Raw genomic sequence first — 26,418 nt, 5'->3', positions numbered from 1 at the left:
GTTTTCGATTTATTTCTCAAGTGTAGTGACCGGATAACACTTTGTGTAAATAAAGTTATCCGAACTGACAGTTTATTTATTTAATACAGCAAATTTCCAAGTGAAAATAACGCGCCGGGGTTGGTTTTTATTGTACGAATCACAATCTATATTTTGTATGAATATTAAAAGTATATAAAAAAATTATTATTCCGAGTCTGTTTTGTTAATAATATAACCAACGAAAGTTCAAATGAAATATATGAAAACAAAACCGTATTAAGCCTTACAAGTACATTGTTTTGCGAACATTTTGCAATTATTAATATCATAAAAACACAACGCGTCGAAGCGGATATTATATTTTTAATTTATGTTTCAGACTGAAATGTAATACCGCGTTTTAATTTCTTTTATTTACACTGTCAAGTACACGAATTACTATAGTATATTATTGTTTATGAATAAATCAGGTTGTACAATGTGTATTTGCCCTATGGTACACGCTTTGTGTGTTTAACTTGATCAACAATGGCTGACCGTGTAGTAATAATATTATTATTATTTCTCTACCCTCGAGAAATTAATTATTCAAGCACCGAAGCACAGGTTTAATGATTCACACCGTTTAGTATATAGGAAGCGGTAATTTCTATCGTGACGCAGAGAAACGTTCACAAGCGGGTCTAAGGCGATAGTATAATAATAAAAGTACTTAGGTATATTATGGCGAATTTATGTGTACACGTGTACAGCGAGATAGCGAGCCAACCCTCTAAATAAATCATCGTGCCGTTAATAGAGTCGTTTACAGTGTACACAAACATAATAATACACTACTAGCAACACGCCCCGCTGCGTCATCACCACTTGCCGGAAGCAGTATCGAAACGTTGAGTAATATAATAATACCTTGAAACTATAATAGTAGTTTGACGAAGAGAAAATTCGCTATACGATATCGTTTACACGCATACTATATTACATTAGGGTTCTCCTTGGACGAATTTTCTACCCCTAACTCCACGAGAAGTCTCCGAATAGATCTAGAAAAAATCGTCAGAAAAATGTAAGCCCTCAATCCACATTATTGGCCAATGCCAGGAAGGTCAAAGTACATTATTGGAAATTAATTTGATTTTGACATCTAGATATTTTTTCAGAACCCAAATCGTATCCAAAAAAAAAAAAAACCTGAAATTCAAGGTAAATCCATGGGTCACTTAATATTTCACTGGGTTAGATAAATAATTGATTTTTTTTTTCATAATGTTTTCGTATGATGTGATGTAAGTAATTTTATATCAACTTTTGAAACTTAAATGGTAACGGTTACATTTTATTAACTTTTTGAATTGACCATAATGTACTAAAAATTTTGACTGGTCGATAACTATAAGTTTTGAAGTTACTGAAGTTTCAAATTTAGGACAGGAGGAAAGGGAGGGGGTGTAGTATTATTAGAGATAAGAGATAAATAATTAGAAACAAGAGGTAAGAAATAAATGATATGAAAAGTGGTAAGAGAAGAGTTAGGGGCTGAAAAATACTGAAAATGATGTGACCCCTCTTTTAAGGTGAGCTTTTTGCACTGAATAACATTAAATAATTTTTTGTTTTTTTAGGTCATTATTTTTTACTTAACTGTGAAACCTTCAATTTTTGACTTATCGAAAAAAAGAAAACTGGGGTCTTATTTAGGGGTGCCCCAGATGTTCAATCACTTATTACTTACATTCCATACTGGAACACTCTGTATAAAAACATCAGGAAAAAATATGTACTATTAAATAAACCCAGCAAGATAGAAAAAAATCATCCTTTATCTGAAGTTCAATGTAAATCCTCACTAAAGCATCTTGTACAATTTTTTTTCATTTGAGTACTTGATTTATAAAAAATCTACTGCTTACCTGTCGATTGGAGCCAGTAAAGCGGTGGCAGCGTCTTGCACATGCCGCTGCGCCGACCTCCGGTCCCTGTGCACCATGCCCATCAGCTTCATCCAGCCACCGCCGTGGCTGCCCATTCCGCCCGAGTGCCACATGATCGAAGCCAGCCCTGCAGCCAAATACCATACGATCCTGTATCATAATATCATCATAATATGACTATTACATAAAGTATACACAAAATACACCTACTGTTTAATTTTTGTTGTTTCAACATAAATTTTGATTCGGGTTTTAATCGCATAATTACTTTATTATATAATTAACAATTGTCAACTACAACTTTGTTATATAATTATTAATTGTCAATTACAACTTATTGTGTCTAGAATGTGTTTATTTTATATTATAACATTTTTTACATAACCTCTTAAAATCACACACCTACACAGTACTATCCTGTTTTCTATTTATAGGGGGATTTGTTGTAGGCAAATTTTATGTGGACAATTTTCAGAAGCAACTATAATTTAACATCTGCAGTGGGTACTTATGTTGGTCGGTAGAATTAGTTGTAAAATAAAATGACGTATATAGCATGGGAAAAACCAATATACACCAAATGGTTTTGGTTTGGTTATAAAAAAAAACCCAGTACTTTTGGGACATTTATTAAAAATAAATAAAAATATGAAAAACGCTTTTCACTCCCACGATACTACAAAAAATTATACTTTAAAATAACAAAAAAAAAACCACTGTTGTATTAAAAACACCATTGTAGAGATTTGCTTTTTTTTTTCTTTGGTTAATTTATTTTCGTTTCAAAAAACACAATCTACTCAAAATAAAACAGTCTAGACCCCGGGGAAGCAAGTTAACAAATAATATTAAATTATTGCTTTGAATATTTGTGTCATAAAAACCGTGGTAGTAAAAAAAAATAACACTGAATATAAAATGCCCACTTACATAGAACATAATATAAAAAGATTATGTCTTAACATGGTTAATAAAACAGAAAATAAAATTATCACTAGTTTAGATTTTCCACATTTTACCGACTGTGATTGAAACTTAAATGAATGCTAGATACTATTGAACGCTTTCCCTCTCTAAGTATGCCCTAACCAAAAAGAAAAACTTAGATTTTTGTCGTTTATTTATGTGTCGCGTTTAACTACATAGGTCGGAAGTCTTGTACTTTTTTTTTTTTACTATATTTTATAATATATTTACTGTGCATTTTATTTGGACATCACTTAATTTTATACATAAAAAAAATGTCCAGTCTATACATATTATTACAATGAGAATATATGCATGAGCGAATTAAATGGTAGATAAATTAAGTCATCCAACGGTGACATTATAATATGTCAACGAAACAGCTTTTGAAAACATCAAAGATACATCTGTGACGGTGCCTTTATCTAAAATCTGTATAATAATCTGGTAAAAAGAAACCTCATGAGAAAAACTTTAATTTATTATTCACAAAGGGCCTGAACTTAGCTATTCAATCTGAAAGTCCTGTTAGTTTAGGATATTGAGTTTTGGTATTCTACTCGAAAAAAGAACATTGTTATGATAAAAAGCGCCAACCCAGTTTCAGGCTTATGAAAATATACAGAAAATAATACATCTGACCTCTTCATTTACCCTAAATAATTCAGTGATAAATTTACATTTAATTATCGACTACAGTTATGTTATAAATTTCTCTGGTGACAAAAACGGACTGAATTCGTTATGTTAATGGTAAAATGGGCAGTGATGAACAATAAACCTAATTATAATATTATATATTATAATATTATATATATTATAATTATTATAATATTATATATATATATATATATATTCAATGAACCTTTTAAATTACCAATGTTTTACACCGTTTCAGTAATAATGTTTTTTATTTAACAGTATTATATTTTTAGAACAAAAGAAGACTGAGATGGTCAAAAGATAATTTATCAAAATATAAAACAAAATTATTATTCAAGTTGCACAAACAGGGTGAGTATTAATTTTCCAAGTATGCATATATATATTCACCATTGCGAAACATTAAACAAACAGTCATAGTACATAATATATTTCACGAGAACGTTCAACTACAACAACAGTCATAATTATATTTATCTTTATGCCGTTTAGCCCCTGGTGAGGTAGGTAAGGAAGGGTAGAAAGGTTTTCCCTACAGGAACAGGATATCGAACGGGATTTGATCAGCTATCGTGCTTTCCGCTATTATGTTTTATAGTGTACTGCGTTCGACGTGGATAGCATAACAACGTTCGTTTTTTGAACGGACAAAAGTTGCTGTCACAAACATAAGTATTTTAAACAGAATACAAACGTTTGCCAAAGTTTTAGGTATGTCTAACACACGGTATAACTATTTAGAAAATTTAAAAAAATCACTTCATCTTTAACAATATAAACCTAAAATGTGATCCCCAAAAGTCATCCTTCAGGAGACAAAATAGTCATCATATTCCAATGTCTCTTTTTTACAAGCAACCTATCATCACTATAAGTCAGGAACGGGTCAGCCAAAGACCTTGAAGCCAGGGGGTTCTATTTTGTTAATGAAACAAAATATGTACCTCTATCTGTGAAATGACCCGTTTATAAATGAATACAGTAATTTCTGATGACTTTGGACATTTTTAAACTTTTAATTTAACTTTGACAATGAAGATCTGTTACTAAAGGGCTGAAAATGGTTTTAAAAGTTTAGTCTTGACCCAAACAATAAGTTTCCAAACGAAAAAAAGAATGTTTTTTATTTCTTCACCCCTAAAAAAAACTATGTCTGTCTAAAGTCACCAGCAAATCCTTGTGACTTTGGACAGACATGTTTTTCGAATGTATTATATAGATGTTACTTAGGTTTTGGTCAGGAATATTATTTTTATTTCAACTATAAATTAATAACAGTATGTACAAATTAATTAATCATAACAAAACCCTTGTCAAATAATTGAAACCGTAGCTTGGTCACTAAAAAGTTAACCAATTTTGTTTATCAAAGTTTAATGTAGTGTAAATATATCTACCTTTAACTTTTTTTTGCTCCGACTATACTCACATGCTTTCTAAACACTAGCTGATCAATAATAACACTTTATAACGGACTTTGTTTGATCTGACAGTGTAGCCAACCGAGAAAAATAAAATATCTGTGCTAGTCAGTACCGACAGTCCATGCAAAGCTCGATAATAATTTAGCAGAGGATCCGTATTGAATCTGAACAAACAATAAAACAAAAATGTATGACGTTCAACGGCCAATACGAAACGTGACAAGAATTTTTTTTTTTACAAAACAATATTTTCAATCGGTTATTAAACCCGTTTTACAGATGCAGAGGGGAGGATGCTGCAAAGATAACGTCAATTGAAGTAAATTCGAGCTAAATCCCTTCCAAGATATATTTTGTCGTTTGATAAATGCGAGTATCGCATAAAGATTTTACAAGCCCCTATATCTAATACACTCTCGAGGGTTGAGTCGATTTGATGTACTTTTCATATCCATATCGACCGCCGGCTGTGCTTAAACGAGATAATAATTTTTTTTCGCTTTTGAGATTCAAACGTGACCTTTTGATTTATACGAGACTAGTACAACAAACTTACTTGGTCGATATTGTCATCATTTCAAAATCCAGTAAAATCGATTAGAGTAAAGCTTCTTTTTATAATCTCTTTAAAAAAGGGCCGGCGTTCGTTTAGCTACCGAGGATAAGTTAAACTTTTAACGAACGGTATTGATAAGTTATAAGTCGTTTAGTATTAAGAAGCAAAAAAACGGTCGATTTAAATGTATTATGTTTTTTTTTTAATAGCTTCAGACTTAAACTCTGTACAAGTTGTTTTTTTTTTTTAGACGGTTTAATTATCCTTTCACAGCATTTGGGAAAGAGCGGCTTTTATTCCAGTCATTAACGCGGTATTCCGCCAAAATGGAGAATATTTTCAGCTTAAGTTGTATTTGTAATCTCTCTGCTTTCCTCTCTCTCTCTGTGACACACACACAGTGTACGTATATTGTCCCACTGTGGTCTGTGGTGTATTAATTTTAGAGAGCCGCGCAGTGGGCACGGGTTTTTACATAAATTCCCGGGGAGTTTAAAACCTGACAGTACCGACGGTAGGCGGATATAGCCGCGTTTGTACATTTTGTCTGGTCATAAATTTCATCCGTCGGCCGACGCCATTATTAAACGTACCTATGGGGGATTTTCCCATTAGAAATATTATGTCCGCGTGCATAATATACGGGATTTTTACTAATTATTATTATAACACAACATTGGCCACAGACTAGCGAACATCGTTTTATTATATGGGAAACAGTATGCCGGCGCACGGTATAGGCAATTTAGGTACATTTCTGCGTAGCCCTTTACAATAGGTAACGGCCTATTCGAGCATGCAATTTTTTTCTCTTTATCTTGACCAAAGGGTCAAAGGGGGTGTCCAAAACGACCCTATTACTCCCGTGCTGCCTAGTTACCTGGCAGTAATGATATTATACAATAACGGTCGAAAATATGGACCTTTCTTAACGACCTTTAATTATATACAGGGTGGAGGCTCTGGGTCCATGAACATACTAATAATTGAAAACGATTGCACGCACTCAAACGTTTTAAAGTAATACTAAATCCAGAACGGTAAGTACACGATAGTAACGCCAATAACAATATTAATACCCTTATGCGTGGTTATATTAGCTACTATTTAGCCATTACGAACTCGTTAATAAACTCCGTTATATATTAAATTAAAACATAATAACTATCAATCTGCGCCGAGTAAGTAGAAGCCACGGCAGTACTTAACTTGTCTCGTCCTCGAAACAGTGACGGCGATCATTAGTAAACAGCACCGCAAAGGCTTACGATTAATTTCAAATTTAAACCGCACGCCCACTCCATTAGCTAATAAATTGAAAAACATTTTAAGTCAAATAAAGCGGTACACTGTCTAGGATAATAATTATTACTATTATCATTAGGTCGAGTGGCTGTCATATTTTACTTCTTTAAAATTGGGAATTTAATTATTGTTTACTGAATACTAGAAACACACAACAATATGATTTAAAACGTATCGCACTATAATAATAATAAGTAAATGGTAAAAAATAAAATAGTTTTAACAACAATGTTTAATTGTTCGAAGTCTTATTTAAATACTACGTGGTCGACTTTAGTTCGAATAAAAACAAAATTGTACAGCTGACGTTCGTTGAATGTATTGAAACACAAACCCATTTAGCTTTTAATATAATATAAAATAAGATAGTAAAAAGCGGCCAGACTATTTGTTCGATTGACTACTCGAGTGTTATTCATGTGGTTCAGGGTACTAATTCGGATGGGTTTACCGTTTAATCGAATGACGTTAAATGTAAAAATAGTAAATAAAAAAACAAATCACTTTAAAGAGAGTCTCAGCTTTTTATGGTGCTGTCATTGAACGATCACGTCCGCGCAACCCCGATGATAGCTTTTTTATGGTTTGTTGTCATTTTGATTTGAACTTTTTTTTTTTTGTCAGCCATTAAATCACTTCGGCCGGATGAACGGCGAGGCCTTTTTGCGGTAACAGACGTACATCGTTTATCAACAATAACAAATGATCCGTTGGACATCAAAAGTTGTTTAAAATTTACAATCGCGACGCAAACGGTGGCTAGGCACTACAGAGATATACACATTTGTATTATTAGGTAATAATACACGGTGTTCTGTGTAATACAGCTTGTAGAAAAGTATAGAGACAATAAGAAAAAAAACTATGTATGGTCTTCATAGATTTAGAGAAGATGTTTTTAAAGTGAGCGTTAATGAGAAAAAGCGTTCCAAAATCGGCTATTAGGGACATGTATCAAGGTATGTGTAGAGTAACAGGAGATTTTAGGGTTAGAGTAAGTTTGCACCAGGGTTCTGCTTTGAACCGTCACTTGTGTTTTATTTGATGGATAAAGTTACCGGGGAAACACAGGGTGAGGTGACAAAGGTGGTTGGATGTGACTGAAAATGATATGAAGACTGTTGGTGTGTGCAAAAATGTTTTGGGAGATCCTAAACTTCCATTGGCTTAGGACAAGGGTGGGCAAAGAAGAAGAAGAAGACGTATTAATTATTGTGACGGCAAGTGTATGGTCGTTTTACCTGTCTTAAACGATTGGACGGTTCGAATCGGTGGCCACCGAGTCGATCCTAGCTTGGCGGTGGAGCGGTCCCGTTGCACTGGCACGCGCGTCGGTCGCCGCACTACCTAAACCGCGTTTTACCGCAAAGATCATTGTCACACCGCAAAGATCCATGAGGAGAAACTAAAAAAAAAAATTGTGTCGACAGTAAGGGTAACGACAATCGTGCGGTGGTTAGTCCGATCGTGGAAAGAGGAAACGGCGAGGCGGGTCGAATGCGTTGAACGTACGAAAACCGACTAAACACAATGAGGAAATATTCTATAGTAATACCGTGGCGTAGCAAATTCGGCGGTCCGGCGCGCTGAGAGATACCTACTCTGGCCCGTTCGCCGCCGTCGCTGCCGTCAGTGCTCCAGGAGAGCATCCCCCAAACACACCTGTAGAACGACGGTTATACGACTCCTATATAATAATCTTATACATATATATATATATATATTATATACACACGGTATCTTCGAGGGTCGTTCGATTGAATATCATATTACAACGACGGAGAGTAGGTTGTTGCGTGCCCCGCCCACTTGTATCCGTCTAATCTTAGCCGTTGTGCACCCCCCTGTGCTGATTATCTACCCACCGGCAGTGTGTTTAACGCAATAATCGTCTTACGGTCTGATCTATGACCTATAACCGACTAACGTACGAATTAAAAATATTAAATATACAAATGAGACACTTGCGCTAGAACAAGGGCCCAATTCGACTTTTTTTTAACAAAATATGTTTTTTCTTATAAACATTTTTTTAATTTTTAATTTTATATTGTGCTAGAATATTGGCCCAGTTTGCATACCGGAACTATGTACTGTAATAAAAAAACATAATTTTATTTCTCTAGAAAAAAGAGCCTAATAAGTGTTATTTTACAAGTGCGTTATACAACTGTGGTTAAAAAAATGTTACAAAGTAAAATATTGTGAAAACTACTTTTGAATGTTGTGATATTATCAAAATTAATATTGTTTTCAATTATTTTAAAAGTTTTGATTAGAACGAAGGCTCAATTTTACAACTTTTAAACAACTCCTTAGGCTAAATTAAAGTTGAAAAAGTAATATTTTATAAATTAAATCAACCCGTTAAATGGTAATAAATTAGACAAAATAATAAAGTTTTCGTTAAACCAAAAATATATACCTAGAAAAATAGTTGTTTATGTCTCCTGAAAAAAACCAAAATTTGAAATTGGGCCCTTGTTAGAACAATAAACGTTTCAAATATTCTATATTTGTATGAGGTCTAAATCATAAGGCCACACAAAACTTTCTAATTCAACTCGCTATCAATCACCAGCAATCGCCTGAAGAAGTAATCAACCCAATGAAATAAATTATTTTTGTTGACGACTGGGATTTAAAGTCGGATTCTTATAATATGTCTAGGGATATTTCCCCACATATTAGATATAAATACAGTTTTTTTATAAATTTCCTTTTTACATTTGGGAATAGAGTGAAGGATGGGAGCTCACGGTGACTTATCCGACTCTGTATAAAATGCAACTATTAGACTAATATTATGCTGCTTTTTCTTTTTAGTAGTCGCTCCCGTTCTCTTTAAAACCGTAAGCTGTGAATATTTAAAACAAATACTTACAGAAACAATCGTTGCTTTAAAGCTTCAATAACAAAAAACAGGCAAATAACAAAAAAAAAAAAAGGTTTTCTATTCCGGAACTGTCGTTGGGTTAAAGGTATCAGGAAAACTAGTACTGATAAATCACTATTTATTTAAAAAACAAAAAAAAGCTTGGATTTCAATCTGAAGTAGGAACGGATTTCGGTGAAGAAGGAAATGAGGGTTTCCATCTAATACCGAGTGTTCTAGTATCTTGACAAAAAAAATCTTCTCTCTCTTTCCCGTCAATGGTGAAATATTAGTAAAAGGGTTTATCGTTCGGATTTCATAAAAACAATACAAGTTTCTTATTCTAATAAATATCTTACATAACGTATAATGGTAAAATCAAAAATAAATTTGTGTTTTGTATTAAAATAAATTGATAAATATAATCTTAACCAAATTTAAAAAGTAACGCACGCAGTCTATTAACTTATTGAGTTAAAAAAAAAATCCATTGAACATTTAGACTGATCGTTTGGGCAATTAATAATATTTTTAGGAAAATTCAAAATCTAACAAACATATTTTCTATAAAAAGAAAAACTACATTATTTTCGTGTCTCGTGTTAAACTGGCCACTCTGTATAAATAAAACCAACAGAATTGTAATGCCAAAGCCATCATCTCAGCTCGGCGTCAAAGTTAATAATATTAGTTTTTTTATCATGTGTTTTTATCGATTGGAAAAAAAACCAGGTTGTTTGTTGATTTTGAAATGCATAGAGATTTCAGAAAACATGCATAATATTATATAGTTCTAACAAGATAAATTAATATTTCGTTCGGTGACAATGTCGAGGCAGTTGACGTGGCACTCGTCCGACGACGACTTGACTTACAAGTTTGGTTCCAAAACTAAAATCCACATAAAAATGTTAAAGGCTTCGCGCAAACCCAACAAGTCCGACACAAAAGCAAAACGCTCATCCGTCACAGGCAAATCGACAGACGTCAAGACGCTTTCACCGTCTAACCTGAAAGAGTACAACAGATTGTACGACGCCATATTTTGCACCAACGTCGATTGTGACAGACTATCTGAACATTCGGACGAAGTCGACCTGAATTTATAGCAAACATGAAAATTGCCAAGCATAAAAAAACCATAGTAAATACGAAGACCAATTTTTTTGTTATTTTTAACATAATGTGACGATTAAAAAATATTATGTACATTCGCCTCGAATACTTTTGACAACTCAAAATGTATACAAACTGTTTTCATATCTTGTTTCAATTTCTCTTAACACATCTGAAAATGTCCTTTCTCGCAATTTGTTTCGTTTGAATACGATTGATATGGGAAATTAAAATTTTTCAATTAAAAACTCTGACGTGTAAACTGATCGAAACTGTTCCAACTTTAGAATAGGTTCTTTAAAAGCTGAAATGTGACTCTTGCTCTTTTGATATTTCACGATAAACATTTTTTTTTATTAAGGTACAGCCCATTGAAACTGAGCTTGAAAAAAATAAAAATAAAATAACAGATTTCAACGAGCTGTAACTTGATAAAAAAAAAAAGGTTTTTTTTACAAACTATATTGTGAGAGATTTTGAAGATTCACATTTCCGCTTTTAAGGACAAATTTTCATTAGTTTAAAAGTTGGAATTATAATAATGAAATACAAATAAAACTTTTTCAAGTTAATAAAAAGCAAAAAAGAGTTTAGCAGGAAGTACTTTGAGTTGAGCTAATGATTTCTTATTTAAATAAGCTTTAAGTAATTGATAGAATAAGGTTAGAACACTCTAACCTTAAAATAATTGCAATTTTCTTATTTTTCTTTTTAGTTAATGTTATTTTATAACATTAGACAGTATAACAACTTTTTTTTTACAGAGCTCTATTAGTTATTATTTTTAATAAATTACCCTGTACATTATTATTAAAATTTCACGTTACAACAATTTATCCTATGAAATAATTGTTTGGTCAAAAAAAAGAGTAATTAAGAAAAAATGTCCACCCCCTATTAGGAGAAAAGGGTTTTAATAATATGTTTTTGATTGGTCAATGTTTAACGATAGAACTGTATCCAAAGAATAATACACATTACACATTTTGTTTTTAAAAAAACAAGTCTATAATTGTAAGTCGAGAAAAATGTTCAATTTTCGGGTAGGTATAGGGTGAATTTTTGATATTTTCTGATAGGATTCTTGAGCGACAGTGGCAGAACTAAAATTCTTACAGAAATATAAACCCAAAGAAGAAGAAAAGAAGATGTGTTTTGAGATAATCGACTCGACGGAATGGAAAACGGGCTAAATCATGTTTTTTAACCCTCGTATCTGATAACCGAAGCACGTCGACAAGTTATAACGCTGTCGTTTACCATTCCGTTCGCGTACACGTGAAGTGTAGGGCTGTATGTGCAGGTCACATAACACTACTCGAGTCACGTCATTGAATATGTACCACTCTGTTTGTCAATGCAATGGAAAAGCGCATATTTTTCCACACAAAAAAAAATACACACATATACACATACCGATATTTAAATACGCCATAAAATATGAAAACATTATCATATTTAAAAACAGTAGGAACGGAAAATCATTTTTTTAATAGTTTATACAAGTCATGTTCAGTATTTATAAGAATTGACGGCTATCTTCGAGCGACCTACTATTACTATAATGTTTTCCACATTAAAAACTCTGATGATGTATTCGAATTAATGACCGGCCGATAGCCAGTTTTATGAATAAACGCTTCTCGAATTATTAGCATTTAAATTGAAGAAAAATGTGAGTTAACCGTGATAAAATATTTAAGCTAGAAGGTAAATAAAACTTCCTTAAAGGTATCCGTTCTAAAAATAAATAGGTAAGGCGTTCGGTTTACTAGCCTATAAAATACCATTATCTCCACCGAAACTATATAATAATCGAGAAGCAGTCAATCCAAAATAATTTGATTGACTGTAAAATGTAACATAACACTAAAAGCTGCACGATAAAGTATAATAAATTACTTAGCGATGTGACGGGTAAACCTGTACCGGAATTACAATAGCCTATAGAAAGCGTACGATATTAAATAACAATAAAAAAAATTAAGCGATACTTTTATAGGGTTGACTTTTGAAAGGAATACGACTCTGCATGACAGCCTATACATTTATTAATTAGTTAATAAAGTAAGTATAACACATTATATGAGTCGTGGTGTATATTTTTAACGAAAGCTAATTAAATATGTATGGTTATTTTACTGGAAGTATAAAGTCTCTAGTTAAAGCAACCTTACTGCCTATTTATTTTTGTATTGTATTTGTAGGGTTAACTAAATTTCACTTTGCAGCGATTTTTACATTATGTAAGCTAAACAAGTAGCTAATAATATCCTAATAGTGTTTAACGATACAAAATTATTTATTATTAAGGGTACTTTTAAAAAGTCAAATTACAACATATATATATAGGTATTTCAATTACCTATTCGAAGCAGAATGATATGATGAAAATAATAACTACTTATAACATTACAGTTAGGTTACAGAATTTCATTTAGGTGTTTCTATTAACTATTTAATTTGAAAGTTTATTTTGATGAAGTAAAAAAAAAAAAATTTCCATTTGCAAAAGCCAGCAGAAAAAATAATCATATTTATTTTTCCACTGTATCGACGTACAAATGCATTTATTGTAAATTGTACTTTATGTCTGGACTACTACTATATAAATATATTATCAAATTGAAATCAAATAATATTTTATCCATATACTGTAGCACTCAACGAAATTAAACTATTCTATGACCTAGAAAATAACATGGACATATATTTGATAAATTTATATCAATATATTGAATAATCATAGTGCCGTGAAGCTTTATCCGTTTAGTGTACATTTATCGTTCAGTTGTTACTACTAACTAAACAGCATAAGTGCATCTTAGTACAATTATTAGTTAAAAATAAAATGAATTTAACAAATGACTACAGCGATTGTTATGGGTTTATGCGAGTGACACATATCTTGACTCTATGCATGGGGTCGCCGTTCACCCGTACAAAATTAAAGGCCAAGGACGAGCCCAACAAAGATTTTGATGTAGAAGGTAAAAATAAAAACCACAATCATACTATATGATTCTCTAATCATACTATATGATGTCTCTTTCATTGCCTTCTTTATTTACAGTATTGAGTAAACAAATAATATTTAAACAATTAAGTTTTATACATGTCGAACACCGTAAAACCTTGAATTATGGTAATTTTTATTTGAAACATAATGAAGTCTATCTTTTATCCTTAAAAAACACTTTTCTGTGTGATTTTGTGGGAAATGGATTTCTATCCAATTTCCGAGGTCTTGAATCGAACCGCTAAACAAAAACTCGAGTGCTTTTTTAGCTCGTTCCAGGTCCACCTTACCTTAATAACGTTGCTGGTTAGTTCGACGTTGTTCTTCGTTTGTTAGGTTAGGTTAATACTAAAACGTCTGAAATCATTGTAAGAAACTTATGTAATTATCTTGGATTTGATAGCATGTGACCAAGTCGAGGTATTTACCGAAACGTGTGACTACCTTCGGAAGAACCAAAAAACTGGCATCCGCCAGTGGCAATTTTTTTTAAATTTTGTAATCCATTGTTATAGATTTTCTGTACCTTTTTGTCACAGGTTACAGATATTCGTTTGACAAAAGAATGATACCGGTATGGATGGCTTATGTGATGATGAACTCGTTCATAGCTTACATGAACTTTAATGTAGCAGTCGACTACGTGGGAGATTCCTTTAAGAAATGTTTTTCCGAATCGTATTGTTTAGCCGTCTTCGAATTGGCTAACCGAAACATAGGACCAACCGTTTACTTATTAAGTGCGGTTTTCTATGGTGGCCGGTACAGGGCACGTGCATTGGCCGGTACCGAACGCATACTACGTTTCTTGATGGAAACAAACGGCGGAGTAGAATGCACTAAAAGACATTTGCCACAATTCACTAAATTCTATTCGCCAGCATTGCTGTGTTTATACTGGGCGTGCCTATGGTTGTACACGGTGTATGTTCCAACCTGGGTGATGATAATGTACATCTTAAACGCTATGGGGATGACAGCTGTTTTTTCATTAGCACAGTTTCAGTACGCTGTGTTCCAAATGGGCTATGAGCGTATAAACGATTTAATAGAGAATATATCCCCAAACGATAATCGAAAATTGACCAAGCTCTTGTTGATTCGCCTAACTGAAAGATACGATGAACTAAGTGAACTGGTGGAAAATGTAAATCAATCGTACGTACCCGACATGCTCCTTCAATGGCCCTACAATATTGCAAGACTCATTATGATTGTCGTGCGAACCACTGAGTACGTGACTGCCTTCCATGGACCAAATTCGATTGTACCGAAAGTGTTAACGATACAACATTCCGTCGAAATATTCTTGTTCATTATACAAAACGCCTATTATTGCTTTGTAGGATCAAAACTGTCAACCGAGGTTAGTTGTATTGAATTATTAATGCAACCATAAATGATTAAAATGTATTAAAACAACTATATTATGTTCTAGAAAAAAACCTAAGCAAAAACAAATTATTAAGTAACCTAAATATAATTATAAAGTAACACCTTAATAACATAATTAAAGTGGACATGACCTCCGCTGTACGGAAGTACATAGGAACATGGATGTGTCTTAATATACAAGCATAGGACCCTGGTACTTTTTGGTGGTTTCTAATATTGAATGTTTTATCTCCAATCTCTTACCTCACCTCGCCTAATAATCAAATATAATTTTAAGTCCACTATTGTTATTAAATTGCTTTTTCGTTTTTATAAAATCATATAATTACAAATTTAATAACTCGAATTCACCAATGAATATTGCTAAATGAAATAACAATTTAAAAAAAATGAAGTATTTACATGTCTTGGCTAGTTCGCCAACGTTTCGGAACACTTGCACGTTCCATCGTCAGGGCTGTGGTTCGATGTTGCTCGTACCGCGCTCTCTTGCAAACTGACCGATTCGCTTCCGTGGGCGTAGGTTATATACCATACCCCCCACCGCATTCTCCGCTTCCTCTTGCCGCTGCCAGCTGTTTTCTACGGCCACACCCCTTCGCCTTGGCCGGCTACCGCATGACTGATTTCCGTTGTCAATAGTGTCTTGCTGCCAGCATCGAACCACAACCCTGAAGATGGAACGTGCAAGTGTTCCGAAACGTTGGCGAACTAGTCAAGACATCCAAGTGGGAGTAACCTCAAGTGAAGTATGTAAATAGTGTAAATATAATACCCCACTCAAGTTTCAATAATTTAAAAAAAAATGAAGATTAAAACCTAAAAAATATTATTACTCATGTATTTAGTTATATGCAGTTGTATTTGCTGTGTTCAAAACAATGGTACTTAAATGTAACACGCATAAGTAACTTGATTTGAAAAATTTTAAATATTGACTAAGTACCTTCTTATATAACACATTGTGTCTAATGTATTTTAATAGGCGATTCACATTAGTTTTTTTTTATTATTTCTTCCTTACAAGAACATAAAAAACTGATCAAATTATCACTTTTACCCTTTTGGGTCTAATTAATAACGTGTAAAAAAAATTATTTGTAAATATTTATATTATAGGCTAATAGAACTTTGGAAAGTTTACAAAAGTTGAAACTTCGATATGAATACAAAATGAACTTGGAAGTTAACAAAGCAGTAATTCGAATTTTATACTATAAACACTAAAACAATAAAAATTAAAATATTTATATGGTTTTCAGGTTAAGATTTTTGGTACTCGAGTAAGTACACAAAAAGTAAGAGCTTCAGTCGGAGGTTACATTGTAATGGACTTGAGTTTTGTGAGAACGGTAAGTGATCATTACAAACTTGATTACGATTAATTGTTAATTTAATGTCATTTATTACCTATCTAGATAATTTAACTAGGTACATAATACATGTACCTTGGATGTAAAAGAGATATTCTATGCATTCCAATAATCAGTGAAAAATAACCTAACCGAAGGTAGAGAGGAGTTCTAAAAAAGGGATAGAAAGAGAATTTAGCATAGAGAAGAGGACAACATATGAAAATGTACTTCCTTAAATAGAATTAAATATAATTCTGATTATTACATTAATAAAACCTAATAATGATAGGTTGGTCAGGTTTTTATAATTAATCAAACCTTTAGAAATTTAACGCTTAAAAAAACACAATTATACGTTTTTAATCTAAAAAAAAAAATTGATTGACATATTTTATTTATTAGAAATTTAGAAGAAGAAAAATCCTAACTGTATGAATTATGAAGTTATTTTAAAAGCTGTCATTGCACTACACTGTTAATTATAACTATTTTAAAATAATACAATTTTATTCTTGTTCAGTTGTACTCGGCTGTTATCACATACGCTTTGGTTTTGATTCAGTTTAAACAAGATAAGAGCAGATCTAAACCGATGTATAGGACCTAAGAACCAGTCATACACACTATACACATATTCATTGTCTACAGTTGACTGTTGAATAGTTATATTTTAATAAAAAACTAAAATATGTATACGTTTTAAGAAATAAGTTTGTTAAGTTGTTTTATTTGCATTGTGATTTTTATAACATATTAAATTAAGTTAAATCTCTGTACGGGTTTTTATCTTATAATTATGGTACTTACAACTACTACAAAAAAAAAAATATATATATACTAATGTACAAAATTATTGTTTTATTGAGGAAACTTTAAAATAATAAAAGTTTTTCAGTCACGTCTACAACCACGAAAGAGCATTTACATGTCTCGTTGAAGTACCGAGATAAATTTAGAGTAGTAGTGGAATTATAAATAATGATATAGTATATTAAGAAGCAGTAACAAGGTAGTATATTAAAACATCAAGTTTCTGGCTAATATTGTAGTGTTTAATATTTGGCTTAAAACAATTTATAGGGAATTTGGGCCCTTAAACTGTTTTGAATTTATTATTTAGTTCTAATTTGAACGTTGAACATACAACATATCTCTTATCTCTTATCTCCTATATCTTTCCCTATTCCCTACCCACTAGCTCCCTTCCCCTATCCCCTACCCCTATCTTCCACCCCCATCACTCACCCCTATCTCCCATCCCTATATCCTACCTCTATCTCCCACCCCTATCTCCTACCTCCATCCCCATCTCCGTATGGTAACGCTTTTTTGATAACGCTTTTTTCGGTTATGTGCCTGAGCTAAGACATGTAAATGTCAATAAAAAGACTATAAATATTACTTTTATTTAGCATTTCAAAAACATCAAAATGAAGATTTTGTAAATACTTTTTTCAAAATATTTTTCATTTTTGAAATACCCAACATTTGTATTTTGATTTTACCTGAATATAAAATATATAAGATATGTTTATGAGTCGTGTTATATATTTTATTTGGTTTTCCTAATCCTCTCATTAAAAAAAAATACTGCAGATATATTAGGTACTACATAATATACTTACTACTATGTAAAAGGTCTTAATTTTCTAATCTCAGGTCCAAGACTATTTACAAAATATTTACCAATTGAAATAACCTAATGAATTGAATGAGAAAATAGTAAATTTTAATGTAAATTTATTATAATCAAAATATCTGTATACGTTGTGTAATTTATGTCGAGACTACTTTAATTTAATTACAACATTTCTCGTTAAACTATAAATTGTAATGTATGCTACACATGTGTGGAACATGGAAACTAATAGAAGCAATTTCCTACTTGTTTATCTAGTAACAATAAAATTGTACAACACACAAAGAAGACAATTTCGCTAAACAAATAACAATGTAAATAAATATAGAAAATTGTTTTTAACCCTTTTCAAAAAGATACACTCTGCACTGGAATCACTTACATAAATTATATCAATAGCTTGTATATTGTATAATACAAATAGTAGGCTTATTTATAATCTATTAATTTGTATTAACCATAATATGTCGAATGGAGTTAAAAATAGTGGTAATAGTAGTTTTGAAAGTGAATTGAAATCGATATGTCATATGCCATTAATGAGGCAAAGCACTAGACAAAATTGAAATTTTTTTAAAAGAAATGTTGCCCAGTAACTTTCCGAACATTTTGCGTTACTATTACTTTGTCAAACTTGAACAATACACGAACGTTACATTAAAATCATGAACAAAAATGATCAAAAACCAATCGACTGCGACTGTTATGAATTTATGCGTGTAACGCACATCTCAAAATAACATGGACATATATTTGATAAATATATATCAATATATTGAATAATCATAGTGCCGTGAAGCTTTATCCGTTTAGTGTACATTTATCGTTCAATTGTTACTACTGACTAAACAACATAAGTGCATATTAGTACAATTATTAGTTAAAAATAAAATGAATTTAATAAAGGACTACAGCGATTGTTATGGGTTTATGCGAGTGACACATATCTTGACTCTATGCATGGGGTCGCCGTTCACCCGTACAAAATTAAAGCCTACGGACGAACACAACAATGATGTTGATGTAGAAGGTAATATACATTTTAAAAAATCATTAATAGTAGGTGTTTTAATTCTGTACCTCGGGTCCCAAAAAAGAACAAATTCGCGGGCTTGGAACTTAAGAACTTACACAATTATTTAGGAGAGCAATTGTAAGGCTTGGTTTCATATTTTTATCGAATCGATTTTATTGATTTTTATATTTCTTTAAATCCAGAATGTCATAATGTTAAATGGGGTATTGTTTCATTGTCAATAAAACTTTAATTGAAGTCATAAAAAATAAATAACCATAAAGTTGCTGTTACTGTGTTTAGAACAAGATGTAGAACCTTTTGACTTAAACTTAAAAATATATATTACTGTGTAGTTGGTAAAATAATATTAACAATGCACCTTTTATTTCTCCGTTTAATTGACTATCAGATTATCGGAGTACATATTATAGAACTTATAGTGTTTATTAAAAAATCCATAACAAATCATTTTATAAAATAGAACAATTTTTTGAAAAAAATTGGCAATTTTTGCCATAAACGATTTAAACCGCTAAACATGAAAATCAAAACATCCTTTATAATAATACTTGTATAAAAAAATTGCACTCTCGAGGCGAAAATTCAATAACTTATGAAGATTTTTCTAAAGCCTCGTGAACAATACAAACTTTAAAGCCCATTTGCCAAAAGTTAGAAGAAAATATGATAATGACCTTTTAGACCCGAGGGACAGAATTATATTTGAATAAAAACGGCTTTTACTCGATTCATGGGAACGAAAAGACTTGCACAAAATCAAATGTCTTTCTCTCCCCTTACACTTCTCTCCTCTGCCTGCCATTATCCTAAATCTTCTTCCACGACGTGTTCTTCAACCAAAATCACTAATTTCATTACATCTTCTAGGTTACAGATATTCGTTCGACAGACGGATGATACCGGTGTGGACGGTTTACGCGATGCTCAACTCGTTCATAACATACTTGAACTACAGAAGAGCAGTGGGGTACGTGGGGGATTCTTTTAGGAAATGTTTCGCCGAATCTTATTGTTTCGCCATCATCGAGGTGGCCAACCGGAACGTGGGTCCGACCGTTTTCTTGATGAGTGCAATGTTTTACGGTTGTCAGTATAAAGCCAGGTCTTTGGCCGGCACGGAACGGGCACTGCGGTTCTTGAAGGAAACCAACGGCGGGGTGGAAGTCGGCAAAAGGCATTGGCCGCTGTTTGCCAAATTCTATTCGCCGGCAATCATCTGTTTGTACTCTTCGTGCATAATGCTGTATTCGGCGACTGTCACACCCGCGGTGGTGGCGTTGTTCATTTTGAACAATATGTTTATGCCGGCAATGCTTTCGCTGGCGCAGTTCCAGTACGTCGTGTTGCAAATGGGCTACAGGCGAATTAACGATCTCATTGAAAACATATCCGCCAACGATCGCAATCCGAAATCCACAAAACAACTGTTGATCCGGCTGACGGATAGATACGCCGAATTGAGCCAGCTGGTGGAATATGTGAACAAATCTTACGTGCCCGAACTGCTCGTCCGGTGGCCGTTTAGCATCGCGAGGCTTGTGATGATCATCTTTCGAATCACCGAGTTGTTATCCACAATAAGTGGATCGCATCCGACCGCAGCCAAGCTGATGACGGCCGAACACGTGCTCGAAGTGTTGTTGTTTGTATTCCAAAATACATACTTCTGCGTGGTCGGATCGAAATTGGCCATCGAGGTAAGATCTATAATATGTTGATTTTAGACAATCCAACGTTGACCTCCACTCGTCCTTATCCATCACAACTGTTTCAGTTCTTAATAAGTGGTGTTGTCTACGTCTTCAATAGGATCCGTTTTATAAATAAAGTTCTTGAACTACCTCCTCAAGCTTTCCTTCAATTATCGTCGTGATCCACTTCAAATGCTTCGATCCTTTTTCTTTCCGCTTTGAGTATCGTCCATGTGTCTCATCCACAAACTACGCGAATAGTTTTCATTAAAATAAACAATGAACGAACCTGAATTGGAATCATTTCGATACACAAGAAATAAGAAGCTCTAAATTATAAAATTCAATAAAAATACAAAATTTGTTCATTGCATCTTTTATAATATGTTTCAGGCAAAGAGAACTTTAGAAAGTTTACAAAAGCTAAAACTTCAACGGGAATATCATATGGAATTAGAAATTACAAAAGCGGTAAACATATAATATTTATATTTAGGATTATTAAATGTATGATTAGCTTTAAAAAACATAAATTAATTTTTAGGTCCGTATATTTTGGATTCGAGCAAGTACATACGACGTTCGTGCTTCAGTCGGAGGTTACATTATAATGGATATGAATTTTATAAGAACAGTAAGTGAATTAGTAGAACCCCGTGAAATGTATTTAATAGTTAAAAAATTTCATTTATTTTTCAGCTATTCACTTGTGTCATAACATACACCTTACTTTTAATTCAATTTAAACGAGAAAAAGGCAGATCCAAACCTTTACTCAACACATGATGATACTACATTTAAATAAGTATATGAATATTTTAGCTTATTTATAGAGCCATAATAATTTTGAACGAAATATTGTATTTATAATGAAAATTAAACTCTAGTTTTTTTTAATTTTTTTACAACAAGCAACTATATAGCTGTTATTTTATTAATATCTATATTATATACTAAGTTATTTTATAACAAAAATATTGGGTTGTATAAAAGTTTATATGTTTGAAAAATTGTAATTGAGTTATTAAATAAGTTTATTGGATCAATAAAAGTTTCACAAATAATTCGACAACGTGCTTGGTGATAAAATTACTAGCTCGACAGTACCTTATCGAGCTAATAATTTGATTGGTCAAATTTTGAGTCAGTAAGTGTTAATTGATTCAAACTACATTTTATAAAAAAAAACAATACTTTTGCTTTTCTTAGCGGTTTTCTTAAAAAAAAAAAAACTGAAAGTGGTACGTAATCAATGTAAAATACTCTTTTTATGAGCATTCTCAGATAATATAATAATAACTTATTTGTAATTATAGAAAATACATGTGTTTAATTAGACTGCGAAAAAAAATGACAATAGCTTATCGTACCTTAAGATTAAAAGTGCAATACAAATTTCAAGATGAACTTACTAATAATTGTCATCGTAGTAGGTTGAATTGTAAGCTGTTATACTATTTAGTTAAAAAATTCAATAGCACTATGAGACCGAGCAAAGTTGACGAAAGTCTTGGGAGTATCAGTTAAATTAAAAAGGCCGTTTGGGTAATATAAGAAGGTGCGGATAGGTGTAGAGCCACACGAACCCCAAAATGAATTTTAACCAATGGACGTTCTACGTTTGGTTTTGACGGCAAACGTCGACATTATCAAAGTATATAATTTTACTATATTTCCGGTTATGCACTTTACATTTATATTATAGTGCTATACACATATTACATTCGAATGGAAATATATTTCATAAATATTCTATGATAATTCTACGAAACTAAACCACAGTGACCCTGGAAATGACACAGAAAAATAACGTACAGGAAATAGTATAGCAAAACGGTATATTATCAGTGTGGATTTATCGTCCTATGGTTGTTATAACCGAAAAATACATCTATAAAATACCGTTTGTAATTGGCGAAACAAAATGAGTGTAAAAAATAATTCCAACAATTGTTACGGGTACATGCGACTAACACATATCTTGACTGTGTGTATGGGGTCGCCGTTCACCCGTACAAAGTTAAAATCCACGGACAAGCCTAATGAAGACGTTGACGTGGAAGGTAAAAACACTTAATACTATTAGACAATTATTTGAAGTGAGCGTTAGTAAGAGTTTTAAGTATTTAAGATCTTTTGTACAAAAGAACTTAGTCTTTGATGAGGATGTAAAAAGTAGAATTAAGTGCGGATGATGAAGTGTGTGAAGTTGGTAGGTTCAAGTACTTAGGACGGGTATGAGGAGGATGTGAAAAATAGGATAAATTTTGACAAGAAAACTAAACAGAGTAGAAGTGTAGCGGAGATGACAATGCTTAGGTGGATGAGTGGAGTGGACACATAAGAGGTAGCTTAGGCGTAGCTTCGAAAGCCGACAAAATAAATGAAAATAGACTGATATGGTTTGGGTATGTACTAGGAGAGAGGAATCAAAAGCAGTAAGAATGGTAATGAAAATAAAGGTAGGAGGAAAGAGGGCAAATGAAACACCGAAAAAAGGTGGTTAGATGCGATTGAGAATGACATAAGGAATTTTGTGGTAAATGCAAGGATGATGTGAGTGATTTGGTCGAGTGGAGGTTTAGGACAAATGTGGCCAACCGCACACATATTGACAATTTTTTCTCGCAGGTTACAGATATTCGTTCGACAAACGGATGATACCACTGTGGACAGCACTCGCGATACTGAATATACTTATAACATACCACAACTACAAATTAGCAGTCAGTTACGTAGGAGATTCGTTTAAAAAATGTTTCATCGAATCGTATTGTATTAACGTCATCGAATTGGCTAACCGAAACATAGGACCAACCGTTTACATATTAAGTGCGGTTTTCTATGGTGGTCGGTACAGGGCACGTGCATTGGCCGGTACCGAACGCATACTACGTTTCTTGATGGAAACAAACGGCGGAGTAGAATGCACTAAAAGACATTTGCCACTATTCACTAAATTCTACTCGCCAGCATTATTATGTATGTACGGGTCGTGTCTATGGTTGTACACGGTGTTTGTCCCACCCGTGTTGATGATAATGTACATCATAAACGCTATGGGGATGACAGCTGTTTTTTCATTAGCACAGTTTCAGTACGCTGTGTTCCAAATGGGATATGAGCGTATAAACGATTTAATAGAGAATATATCCCCAAACGATAATCGAAAATTGACCAAGCTCTTGTTGATTCGCCTAACTGAAAGATACGCCGAACTCAGTCAACTGGTAGACAATGTAAATCAATCGTACGTGCCCGACATGCTCCTTCAGTGGCCCTACAATATCACAAGACTCATTATGATCGTCATGCGGATCACTGAGTATCTGGCTGCCTTTGATCAACCAAATTTGACTGTACCAATAGTGTTGATCATAGAACATTCCTGCGAAATATTTTTATTCATACTACAAAACACGTCCTATTGCGTTGTAGGAACAAAGCTTTCCACCGAGGTTAGTCGTGTTTAATTATTATTAACGTAACCATTTTGAAGATTATTGAATATATCGAAATATTTTTATGTTTTAGAAATAACTAGAGCAAAAACTGTGGTTTTATAAATAGATGTTAAGTAATATCATAATAAAATATTTAAAAATGCCCCTCACCACAAAAATGTTCAGTAGTTACTTTTTAATATTTTATTATTTTAATACCTTACTATATGTTTATAGTTTGTTTAATCATGTGCCTCGTTTAGTAGTAATCCATTACTGCATTCATTTTTTTTATCTTTATGAAAAAAATAGGAATTATTAATATTTTAATAAAAATATATATATGTGTTTATTGCACTTTATAGATAAAAATCGTTTTGAAAATCGATAGTTGAGTTATTTTTCCGACACATAACGATGTAACAAAATAATTGTAAATAGCGATGTAAACAATTTTTTTTCGATTAAATAATATATGTTTCACAGGCTAATCGAACTTTGGAAAGCTTACAAAAATTGAAACTTCAACATGTATATAAAATGGACTTGCAAGTTCAAAAAGTGGTAAATTACATGTCGATACCTTAAAGCACCCAAGTGCTATGTACATATGATTAACGTGGACATAGTACATGTGTGCTTCAAGGTATCGATAGTATGTTACTAATATTGCGTTTTATGAAAAATGGTTTTAGGTTAAGATTTTTTGTATTCGAGCAAGTACATACAACGTGAGAGCTTCAGTCGGTGGTTACATTGTAATGGACATGGGATTTATAAGGACAGTAAGTGAACCATTAGTAGCTAAAGCCCGATTTATTATTTATAATTAATTGCAAAACAATGTGTTTTTCTTGTTTAGTTGTTCTCCGCTGTTATCACATACGCCTTGGTTTTATTTCAGTTCAAGCAAGAAAAGGGCATGTCTAAACCTATATATGAACATGACATATATAAGACATAATCTGTACAGAATATATTCAGGATCTACACCTAAATATTGTCGGCAAATAAGTTTAGAAACTTGGCACACGCCCCGTACAGTCCATTAACCAACATAATAAATTACATATACTTTTATTTAAATGTAAATGTTCTACTTATATATTTATTAACCTAAAAAAAAAAAAATTAGAAATAATTGTTATTTTTAAATACACGACTGAATCGTCTTTTTACTGAACTCTTCGTCTGAAATTACCTGACTACAATGTACGTTTATAAATATTTAAATCAAATCGGTTATGATGGCTATAGCAGATCAAAAAAAAACATTAAATAGGACATAGGTAATAAATGGGTTGAGTAAAGTTTTATAAATATGTGAAAAGGGTCATTTCAAGTATCAACAAGATTTTTTAAGTTTCTGGTCACAAAATTTTGTGTACAGTTTGTTTTCTAAGGACGATAAATAAGAGGTTTAAGTTGTCAGGTCAAAGAAAACGGAAGTGTAGTATTAGTGGATTTGGTGAGTAGTATGACTTATTGTGTGCTGCTAATTGTGTTGAGCAGAGATTTGTCAACTGGGCATCGTTTGTTGTGAAGTTAGGTTAGGTGCCGGTACAAATGGTGCATTAGGATAAGTATGTTAGGAAAATAAGTATGAAACTCAAAGTCATAATTTATAAATTGTACTAAAAATGACGATATAATTCAAACGTACAAGTATGACATGGTGGCTTTTACTAACTTCAGCTAAAGAGTCAGATAGCTAATCTAGATTTTTGGGTCCAGCGTGCAAGACAAATTTGTATTAAATGACATGACATCTTGGATGTTTTTAATACACGCCTATAATGAAAAAACAGAGAAAATTTTTATTGTACATTTTATACAGCTGATTAACAGCAGGGCCATATTCCCCATTAGGCAAGAAAGTCACGTGCCTTAGCCTCCAAGCTAAAACAGCCTCATATCGCTTCACACTTGTTTTATTAAATAACAACTACATTCTATATATTTTGTAAAATATATATTATATAAAAAATAGGTTTTCACTTTGTATACACTATACAGTCT

General features: G+C 32.5%; 1 protein-coding gene across 9 annotated transcripts in view; it reads right to left on the bottom strand.

Annotated features, from left to right (window-relative positions):
• LOC126834942 (potassium voltage-gated channel protein Shaker) overlaps window positions 1-8,304 on the bottom strand; it is a 107,071-nt gene extending 98,767 nt beyond the window's left edge. For 2 of the 9 annotated variants that reach the window (XM_050567185.1, XM_050567193.1), the window contains exons 1-2: window positions 8,069-8,299; window positions 1,893-2,063 (exon numbers count right to left, since the gene is read on the bottom strand). In XM_050567185.1, the coding sequence (XP_050423142.1) occupies window positions 1,893-2,026 (134 nt within the window). In that variant the 5' untranslated portion in view covers window positions 2,027-2,063; window positions 8,069-8,299. Of the gene's footprint in view, window positions 1-1,892; window positions 2,064-8,068 lie in introns of all 9 variants that reach the window. The other 7 variants (XR_007685116.1, XM_050567191.1, XM_050567181.1 and 4 more) reach the window with 7 other exon arrangements.
• Between the last annotated feature and the right edge of the window lie 18,114 nt (window positions 8,305-26,418).

The sequence above is a fragment of the Adelges cooleyi genome, unplaced genomic scaffold, assembly GCF_023614345.1.
Source record: "Adelges cooleyi isolate 19-005CV unplaced genomic scaffold, UGA_ACOO_1.1 ACOO_flye_CR_arks_rails_tigmint_CR_PRNA_21, whole genome shotgun sequence".
In the NCBI taxonomy this organism is placed as follows: domain Eukaryota; kingdom Metazoa; phylum Arthropoda; class Insecta; order Hemiptera; family Adelgidae; genus Adelges; species Adelges cooleyi.
The sequence above is the reverse complement of the archived record's forward strand: the minus strand, read 5'-3'. Positions and strand labels throughout refer to the sequence as shown.